The sequence below is a fragment of the Caenorhabditis briggsae genome (genome assembly GCF_000004555.2).
Source record: "Caenorhabditis briggsae complete genome, chrX, whole genome shotgun sequence".
NCBI lineage: Eukaryota > Metazoa > Nematoda > Chromadorea > Rhabditida > Rhabditidae > Caenorhabditis > Caenorhabditis briggsae.
Window position 1 is genome coordinate 11,641,329 of NC_013491.2, and position 10,799 is coordinate 11,652,127.

Below are 10,799 nucleotides of genomic sequence, written 5' to 3' on the forward strand. Positions count from 1 at the left end.
CCGTTTGGTCATGATTCGCAATCGGATCGGATACGGAACTCGCAAACGGACAGAATACGGATTAATCAGAATAATGTATTGTGATTTCCTAAAAACGGTTCGCGTGCGGTCCGTATGCGATTCCTATTTCAACCGCGCGCGCACGCGAAGCGTCCGTAACGAACCCGTTCGCATATTACCTGTGTGTTAATGTGTTGTTAAGAACCTATTTATTTAAAAAAAACGTTTGGCGTATGGTGGGAAACCCTCTGAGTTCTTCTCCAATCGAACTATCACACTCACCCATTCCCGGACTTGACGCATTACTGTTCAGCGGTTTTGTTTTTGAAACATCCGTATTGTTGTTATTCTGCTCATCTGGAGTGCTTTGTCTTGAGTTCTCCTTTCCAGCGGTTTGCACATGAGACGGAACCGACGAAATCTTATTGTGAACAATCTGTACATTGTGTGTCTTTGCATGCACGGATGAGATTGTTTTGGGCTCGACTAATTCCTGGAAAACGGGACTCTATTAGGGGACTGTCACTCTCAAAACGACTATTCTATTTTCAAAAATGGTTTTTGCATGCAGATAAGGTGAGGAAGATTAATCAAATACGTGAGGAAATACATTGGGTTAGGATTTCAGTAATTACGACACATGTGAATATAGGAAAACTAAACCTTCGATTAGTCGCGTTTGAGACACAGTTCATAGAAATGTCGCGAGGACCAGAAAAAACAAAGAAGTTTTATATATTGCAGGAAAGAAGGGTAAGTAGTCCAGGTTTGGAAGGTAACAAAGGACAAAAGCTGTCTAACCTGGCTTCAAACACTAGCAAACTTACTTTCGGTCGATGATGTCCATTCTCCGCTTTCATCTCGTTGTGATTGTGGTGAGTATGATGCTTCGCTGGTTCAGAAGTGTTACGCGTAGTTCTGCAAGCGATTAGTAGAGAAAAGAATATGAGAGAAAGCCCCGAAAAAATTTTAAAACTATAATGTTAGGGGAAGAAGTTTACACTGCCCTAAAATTTAAAGAGAAGTTGGAAAGAAAACTGATATAAGCGAAAATGGGGAAATTCAGTTTTTGGTACTAAAGGAGTGATAGGATGTGCTTCTTAAAGTGTTCCTTAAACTAATGAAAATACAGTGATGTTTAAACAGGTATACAAAACGTAAGACAAAGATTTTAAATTTTGCATTAACATAAGAAAATGAAATTTCCTAGTTTTCCAGCTCATTATTGATTTCTGAAAGCCATTTTTTTTTCGGTTTTGGTACCAAAAACGTGAAAAAAAGTGTCTTTCAAAAATCGGCAAATAGCTGAATAACTAGGAATTTTCAAAAAAATCTGTAAATGCAAAATTTCCACCTAGATGTGTTTTACACCCTCAACGCGAAAAAAAAATTGGAAGCTAGAGAGCCGAGCTTCAGACTTCTGAAAATGGCCAAATGGCTGAAAATTAACTGAAAATAAATTTTTATTTTCCTAATTGCCCAGTATTGCATGAATATGCTTTTAATGCTGTTTGCCAAGCAAACAGAAGATTGAGCTAGCTGAAATCTAATGATCTCTGATTTCTTATTTCAATCTGCATGTAGCTACAACATCGATCCATAAAAAATAGTTAGTCCCTCCACTATTGTTTCTTCAAATCCTCTCCATTAAATCTCGTTTCCAACCACCACAATATGAGTACCCCTCTACAACACATTACTCCTCTTCAAACAGCAGCTAATCGAAATGTCACCCGTCGTCGTCATTCCGTCTTCTCTCCAACCATACACATCGTTCTTACTCCCCTTCTGGCCCCCACTTCTCGAATAATTACCTCGATTCGTTATGCGGTGCTGCGTGTTTTTCGGCGACAATGGACGTCGTTGTCAACGTGGTGCGTTTTCGGTCCAATTGGCCATCTTGTGAGCCGGCCGACGAGCAGCCAGATGTTCGACCATCAAGCCACTTGAATATGTGCACAATTCCCTGAAAATTGGTTTGTTGGGCTTGATCGAGCACAAAAAGTGATGGGTTCAGATCTCCAAATGAATGGGTTTTTTGCCCCTCTTACCAATTCGACAATCTCGATTGGTGGACTTCTCAGCGGATTTCTATCCAGTTGCAGATGACGGAGATCGGTCATTTTAACAAAGTCAGCCGGCAAATAGGACAGATTATTCTGCGAGAGATCAAGTGTACGCAATTCCAACGCTGAGCAAAGTTCTGCTGGGAAGTCTTCGACACGGTTTCTGGCGACCTTCAATACCTTCAAAGCTTTCAAGTAGCGTAGCTGAGATTGCAGGCTGCGGATGTCGTTTTTCGACAAATCCTGGAATCAATATTTTTATATTTTCTGTTCGAAAATCTCAATGGCTCACTAAGTAAGCGAGTGTTGGTGCCAGACGTCTGATTCCTTCAGGAATGCACGTTATCTTGTTTCCAGCAAGAATGAGAGCGTTGAGTGGAAGGTCGAACAGTCCGTCCGGAAGATGAGAGATCTCATTGAAGCTGAAAATTTGAAGCTATAATAGGATTATGCCAGTTTCGAGAGTTACCTAAAGTCAAGATAGGTGAGTTGTTCGAGTGAGCAGATACACGTAGGAATGGTTCGAAAACGGTTCGAACTGGCAATACAGGAGATCAGACAGTCAAAACCTGAGAAGTTGGCGGGTAGGGTTGACATTCGATTGTCACTGAGGTCTGCAAAAAAATGATTTCCGTTTCAATATGATTCAAAATAAATCCTCACCGATAAGTACTATGTCCAAGAGTTCAATGTTTGAAAAAGCTTCGTTTGGAAATTCGGAAAGTCTCAAACCATGGAGCAGAAGTCGTCCTGAGTACTCGGCTTCCTTGAAACTGGTCCCAACTGTTGAAGTGTATGATGTTGTCTGAAATTGTTTCTTTTTGGTTGTTCGGGGACTCAAATTAAAATATCTAGTTCACTTTATTCAGTGACAGTAATACCAAAAACCGTCCTATAGCACACGATGAACTACGAGCACTACGAGTTCGAATATCTTGGCTTCTACAAGAAATATCAAACAGCAGTCAACTCATAAAATTTTTTCATAACATTACTAACATTTTTTCAGTTTTCAGATTATTGAAATTTTTTTGAAAATTTCACAGAAATAGAGATAATTAAGCACAAAATGCAAGATTGCCTTTCAGAGCATTCACAATATTATTTTGTTGCACAACAGTAAACTTCTGGAGCTTGAACTTAAACCAAGGCCTGTCAATTTCAAAAACACTACAGTTATCCTCCCGTTTTAACTGCAGTAATCCCTCAGTTTTCATACAGTAATTCTTCAGTTTCAATCACAGTATTCTTTCAGTTTTAACTACAGTAATACTTCAGTTTCAACTAAGTAATCCTTCAGATTCAACTACAGTACTCCTACGGTAACTACAATAATTCTTCAACTTCGACTACAGTAATCTTTTAATTTGATTTATAGTAATCTTTCAGTTTTGACTACAGCAATGCTTCAGAGTCAACTACAGAAAACTTCCAGTTTCAACTACAGTAATCCTACCGTAACTACAGTAATCCTTCAGTCAAAGTTTGAGCAGCATAAAAACGAAGTCAAGAGAATGCTTGATGTCAGTTTCGGAATTTTCAGTTCCCCGATGGCTCAAAATTCTTTGTCTGCTTTTATTTTTTGAACCCCATTCAATTCAACCGATTCGTACCCTCTCCATATTTAAAAAATGCATTTGGGAATTAGAATGATAGATAACACTGGATTCACTGCACTTTTTTCTCATCATTCATTTTGTACGAGGGGATTCCTTTTTTTCTCCCCTTTTCTCCCCAAACCCCTACACTTTGTTTTGTTTGAAACCGTTTGTTCAGCTATTTTTACATTTTTTACACTATGAGAAACTCAATGGATGCCACTAGTTGGTTCGAGAAACAAATTTGCGGTCAGATTTATGACCAGTGTCCCGCATTCCAGACTTGTCACTAGTACAATATTACACATATCCCTCGAGGCTGACCACCTTCTTTTTTTCAAACGACCCGACGAAACAAGTGTTTGGTCGTGTCTTCCTGATGGATAATTAGGCAGTGGTTTAGGACGAAACCTCTAACTAAAACATTCGTGGAAACGTTTTTGGAGTGAATTATTCACGACATGTAGCCTGAAAAAGTAAACTCACTTGTCCGAAGTGGATGGATCCCGTAGACGTCGTTGATCGGCTGACGGATGGTTCGGACGAGTCATGATCTGACGTGGAACGATGCTTGGACACAGCCATCGCATGATCCGTCGCATCACTCTTTTTCTTTCGCTTACCCGTCCACGAAAACGTTAGCATTACCTGAAATTCAAGTTTAAAAAGTGAACGAAGTCAATTGAAAGGGAGAGAAGAAATCAGAAACAAAAGGGACAAACCGCGCCTCTTTCTTTGCTCCAAAAACGTCATAGCCTATTTCCTGTTCAAGAAGAGTGAAACCATCAAAAACGTGAAAAGAGGAAAACGAAAAAGTGAAGAGAAAAGAGAGAATAAGTGGAGAACGGATATAAGAAAATGGCAGGTGTCGTCGACAATCGGAGAACCGATAAACCATTTCAGCTATAAATGCAGACGTGGTTATGCGATCATGAAAATTGGAAGAAAAAAGTGGAGAGAGAAGCAGTGGAACCCAGCTCTTCGATGTCTAGAACACAAAAGGATTAGACCAACGAACATGGAGATTGACGGATTATGAAGAGAAGTGCGTGAAAAAGAAACGAGGACGGAGAAGGAAAAAAATGATTGGATTATATAAACAATTTGGTTTGTAAGTGAAGGAGAGAAGTCTAAACGAGAATAGAGAGGCTAGAGAAAATGGAAAACTCCAAAGCTTTTTCTACTTCTAGGAGAATCGAGACGTTGATCAATGTGATTTATCTATACTGAGTACCCCTACAATTTAGACATCAACAGAATCCGGAGTTTCAACCGGAAGTTGAGGGATATGGAAGCCGCTGAATTTTGGAAAAAAAGATAATGGAACTAGCAAATAATTCGGAGGGTACACTAGTATTGGGGTCTTCTGGGTAGCTTATATTAGTTCTTTTTACCCCGAATTGTGGATTTTGCTTTGCTGAATTATCTTCTGTCCTGTTGTGCCTTTAAAACTACTGCACCCTCTGAATTATAGGTCCGTGAAACTGAAATCAGAATTTTCCATTTAAAAAAAAGATGTGGAAATCAAATGTATCAGCTGAACAGATTTTTAATGATTTCAGTGAAACTGTTTTGATAGAAATTCGTAATAATATGAATGACTCATCAAATTTTGTTGACCGAACATCATTCACAGGAAATCAATTTTGAAACAAAATATTTGATTTCATCAAAAACGCTATAAAGCGTAGAATTTGTATTCTTATTTGTTCAAGAATTTGGAAATTCAAAAATTCAAAGTTTTGACGAATATGGGGACGAAAAGAATCTGAAAATTTTGAATTTTATAAGTAAGCCGACCACTTCAGCAACTCAAAACTATTTGAAACACTCAAATTTGGTACATTTTGGAACATTCAAAGTTTTGATAATCTCAATTTCAAAAGTTAAAAATTTCAAAAATCGAAGTTTCCATAGTCCTTTTTAGGCTCACAGTTTCCCAAATACTGGGACCTAACCGAACCTCAAATCGGTTATAAGATGTTGTTCACTCAACTTTCTAGAGCAAGAACCAAAAGAGCAGCTTTAAATTCGAATTTTAGGCCACCCCTAAAGCGCGCGCGGGAAAAGTCAAATTCAAAATGGTAACTAGTGATTGGGAAAAGAAAGAGACTGCGTGCACAAGCTGTCGCTGTTTCCAATTCTACTCTTTTTCTCTGCCTATCTCTCATCGGTACCCACTGTTCAACCACCGGCACCAAAACGCATTTGTCACAAAAATGGCACTGTCGTAGGACAGACCGGGAAGGAAGATGGACGGGTTGATGGGCGGTCGGTTGGGATTGATGGAGTAGGAGTAGAAGGGGCGGTCAATCTCATTAACTGTACCAATCTTTTTTGGCATTAACAGAAAAGAGAACAAAGGAAAGTGCAGAGGAGAGTGCACATAAAATTTGAATTCAAATTTCAAATTGGGAGAGAGGGATACTGTAGTTTTAGAGGTTCAAAAAAGCCATAAAAGTGAGCAATGTTAGAACAAAGGAATGATGAAATGATGAGAATGCACTTTCACCGATCACCCCCATCATCATGCCTTTCATCCATCACCGCGCCTAAATACACATCTTTTCAAATGCATTAGCACAACCAAAAACTGCTGAAATGTGACACGCTTCTTCTTTTGGTGGTGCTGGTGGGGCGTGGAGGAGAAAAGGTCCCAAAAAAGTTTCAGTTGAGGCTTTTCTCGTGTCGGCGCGGCGGTGACTTGAGGGCAAGAGGAAGAGCGCGGCAAAAGGAAGCGAAACATTTGAAATTAGATAATGGACTTTGTGTAAGACAAGCAAAGTGAGTGGGTCCCAAATTTGCAGAAAACTTGTAGTGGTTCCTTTTCAGTTGAAGGCTGAATGTTGGAACGATTGGGAGAAAAATAGAACTGACATTGAGAGAAGAGAAAAACAATAAGAGAGAAATGATGAAATAATGGGAATTCGTGGAAAATAAACACAAATGCATTATCTTTTATCATTTTTCCAGCGTTGTTTGTTTCGAACGACAAAACAAGAACCAAGATTCGAGGAAAGTGACTCACTAGGGAATGGTTTGAATTGGGTGATGCATGACCTATATCAAGCTGAGAACAAATTGTAAATGAATGGGGATTTGAAAGTTGCTAAATTGATAAATAAAGAAAATTAGGTCTGCGGCTCCAAATTCCTACTGTTTTCCTCCATTTCAAGAGAAATTTTCTTTTAATTTTCTTTCCCTAGTCAACACTGAAACTTACGGTATTTTCTCTGATACAAATCCATCTCTCTCATACACTTTGAGTTCAATTATCTCGGTTCCTGTGAGGAATATCAGAAATCTGTTAACTGATAAAACATTTGTGATGTTATGATCAGTAGTTCATCAGTTGGCAAAAATTTGATATCTTCTGAAGGAAGCGAAATACTGGAGCTTGAAACAAAAATGCAGGGCGGGCTTCTATCAGGAAAAATACGGTAAGTACAGTAATCTTATTCCAAATGTTCTTCTCTATATGTTTTTGCTCACCTTCCATTTTGCCTTTAAGCTTTCCGTGGGACTATCGTACATTCTGAGTGATGAGTTAGTAGGTAGACTAAATGACTGTTGTGATAATGCAAAAAGGAACACAGCGTCTTATCACATCTTATCACCTGTTTTGCTCTTTGTTATTGGCAATACAACCCTCCTCGACCGTAATGTCAACATTCCCTCGGGACCCCTCAGTAACTATTATATGAGTCAAAACTAAAAAGTCACCGTTATCGAAAGCGGAACAGATTGAAAGTAGCGAAAGGGACGCATGGGTATGCATAAGTCAATATGAACAACAAGGTAAAAGACCAAGGAACTGGAAAAATGAATCTATTTGTGAGTAGTAAGAATTGGGAGGAAATGGAGGGAAAGAAGAAGAAGCGACCGAAATAACGAATTGTTTTCGTCGTACCTTTATCGTGAAGAACAACAAACGTACCATGGGAAAAAGCTCAAATTCAAACATTGCGTGCCACAAAGGGTTGACTTTTTCAGGAATTCGGGTTCACCATGAGACCTTTGTTGGCGCGCGAAATGTTGAAGATTATGCATAAAAATTTAACTGAGACCCGGAAAACAAGGAATCTTTTATTAGCGGTATTTTTGATATGGAGGTAGTCAAAGCAGCTGAAAACATTCTCTGTTCTCCAATGGATTACTGTAGGCAGATTTTGCTTGTGAAATTAAAAAAAAAACAAAAAAGGCCTTTAAATATTTTTGCAATTCTGAACATTGGACAGAGACGCGCAAAGTTGCAGCTCCCACATCCGATTTGATGGGGAAGAGCGGATTTGCACTTTTTGGCACGACATCACCGGACACATACATTTTGCAGAGAAATAGACGTGTGCCATAAAAAGAAATGGGACCAAAAAACTTTCATACTTTTGATTAGAGAAATTTTGTTGATCCAAATGTTTCAGTTTTGCAGGAATTTAGGGTAGCTAAAATGGAAAAATACATTTTGGAAGATATATGGTTTCGAATTCAAGGCCGGATTGATTTCGATGGGGGAAAAGGGTATGGGTGGTGGTGAAGTGGCAGATGTTCATAATGGGTTCGAGGTGAGAAGAGGAAACCAAAACAAAACGGGTGCGACAAATCTATATATGGGGAGCGGCGACACGACTGCAGTGAGTGAAAATACGAGATGGCAGAATATGGGAGGATGAAAATTGAAAAAAAAACGGAAAGAGAGAGAGAGAGAAGGTACCTAAAAGTGCCAATAGGAACAGGAGTAGCTAAAAGAGATTGTGAAAACCAAAAAGTAGGAGATTGGATGGCTAGATGAAGATGTTTTTGATGAGTTAAAAAAACGATAATCGAAAGATTTGGAACGAAGAAAAACGAAAAATCCAGATTCAGGTTTTCATATTATTTTTATCTGAGAAATAAAAGGTTGGAAGCGGATATCTCGTCAAATTGTTTTTGAAGGCACAAAAGAGAACTACCGTACTCTTTTAGCCTATTTCGAAGATTATTTGAATATTTTCTGAAAACCCTAAAACCTGTAATAGAAGGGTCTATTAATTTTTAATTTTGATCCAATTTATCTCGGTTCTCGTCAAAATTATCAAAAAGTTGTCAACAAAAAAAAATGGTTATAAAAATATCACAATCATTTTATCACTTGACAAGTTTCTGATATCTTTCACAGGACTGGAGATGAATGAGCTCAAACTTGACCGTATAGAGTCCTTCTAGTACAGGTTTTGAGGTATGTCAACGGTTTTCACCGTTTTTCAATATAAACTGAAAAAATGGATTGAAATGATGAAGACTATTTCCCTGTTTTTTTTCAATTTTCGACTATTTTCATCATGTTTTGAATCTGATTTAAAAAAACGAATTAATATGATGAATCATTGAAACCATGGCGAAAATCGAGAAAAAAATATTTGAAATATATTTAAAAATATGGTAGTTCAATTTAAAAATAATTTAACCAGATATTCACTCTCAGCCTTTTTTCTCAGACAAAGAAAAATGATTTCCGTTTAACATTTGCGAGGTTACTGTATCTCAAACCCATCTAACTGAAATACGAAAATATGTACAACTGCTGAATCTATTTTTTGCCTTACCCCCACTTTTCACACCTTCCTAATCATAATTTAATCTAATAGGCAGCAAAAGCAAGCGCGACGACGGCAGAGTAACGGAACGAGAGGAGGAATATGAGAGAAAGAAAATTACACATGCAAAATGCACGATGAAGTGGTGGAAGGGGACGGGGACAGGGGAGATTTCGCTGCATTTCAAGTTTCTCGTTTTCAAGTATAAAAAGTAATAAAAGGTTGTGTGTGTTGCGAAGGCAAAGTGATCTCATGGATATTCATGAGGCGACGAAATGAAAGTGAATAGGCGAGACCAGTATCAAAACCGCCAACAAAACTACTACCGTTTTCGGTTTACATTTATTATGCAGGCGTTTCGAATTATTTCATTTTCCGAACCGTAATTGAATAACTAGTATTTTGAAATGCCGTTTTAAAAACAAAAATTAGCACATTTTCAAACAGATTTTCAAATAGAGACATATCAAAGATGAAGTAGTTGTGTTTTACCTACCTGAGAAGATGTAATGAGGTCAATTTTTTTCGGAGAGAACGAACGACTTGTTTTGTAAAGATAGAGAGAAAGAAGAAAAAAGACTCACAATGTCGTTTCGGAGGGCACATAAAGAAACAATTGGGACAGACTTCGACTTGAGTTGTCGGGGGGCGATGAATTGAGGAAGGACGGAGGAAGAAGAAGAAGGACGGGAAGGAAGAAGGAGGTGAGAAGATAAAGTGATGGTGCTTTCTGCCTTCCTCAACCATTTGTCATCTGAGCATTTGGGCTGGCTGGTCGCTAGTTCCCACGATCAACAGGTCTTTTTTCTTTTCTCAAAGTGCTTTGAAACCAATCACAAAAAATAAAATGGACAAATTTTGAAACAATACAACATTCCAATCATCGGCGGCTATTGTATTTGTGTCCAAGAGAGCTGTCAAGGATAGTTTAGCAGCCCATGAGGAAAAACGTCTGTGCGACTGGTCAAATATTTACACTAATATTCCATTTTCAAACCCATAAAAAGAGGTAGAAAGAGGGAAGAATAAGAAAAAGGTCAGGAACAACATAACTTGGGCATCAACATGAGAAATCGAAAAGAAAGAACACCTGCTGTAAGGAGAGAAAGAAGAAAACCGGGTAATGAAGCTTGGGAGAGAATCCAGGAAAACTAGAAAAACAGGTGTCATAAAAAACAAAGACATACGATTTTGATCTTCACCAAGTCTATAAAAATTGTTGCCTCTCGTTCTCTTTATCGAAATTCTGGTAAATTTTGATGAAAATCGAGATTCTAATATATTTTGATGAAAATCGAGATTCTATATCTTAAAACCCTATTCTAAAATTCGAGAGTAAGGCTTCCATTTCGGTCGGTCGAAAATCGCCGACCGCCGACCGACCAACGACCCAGCCGACCGACAGGGGANCATGAGATCCATCATCATATCCGATGATAGAATATATCATATATACGCCGAGAAATACTCCGATACCCAGTAGCAAATATCTGTAAACACTGGCGGGTCGCAACCTCATCTAAAAAGGAGGAATGGGAAGAGAATATTTATAAACATATTTT

At 38.4% G+C, this 10,799-nt stretch overlaps 1 protein-coding gene across 1 annotated transcript in view; it reads right to left on the minus strand.

Moving 5' to 3' along the window:
* Positions 1-4,309, minus strand: part of CBG05005 — a gene marked incomplete at both ends in the record, with an annotated part of 5,533 nt that extends 1,224 nt beyond the window's left edge. Inside the window, 8 exons of the mRNA XM_002644792.2 lie at positions 283-493; positions 828-918; positions 1,815-1,966; positions 2,052-2,309; positions 2,359-2,488; positions 2,536-2,680; positions 2,730-2,871; positions 4,151-4,309. Of these exons, the coding sequence (XP_002644838.2) occupies positions 283-493; positions 828-918; positions 1,815-1,966; positions 2,052-2,309; positions 2,359-2,488; positions 2,536-2,680; positions 2,730-2,871; positions 4,151-4,309 (1,288 nt within the window). The remainder of the gene's footprint in view (positions 1-282; positions 494-827; positions 919-1,814; positions 1,967-2,051; positions 2,310-2,358; positions 2,489-2,535; positions 2,681-2,729; positions 2,872-4,150) is intronic.
* Between the last annotated feature and the right edge of the window lie 6,490 nt (positions 4,310-10,799).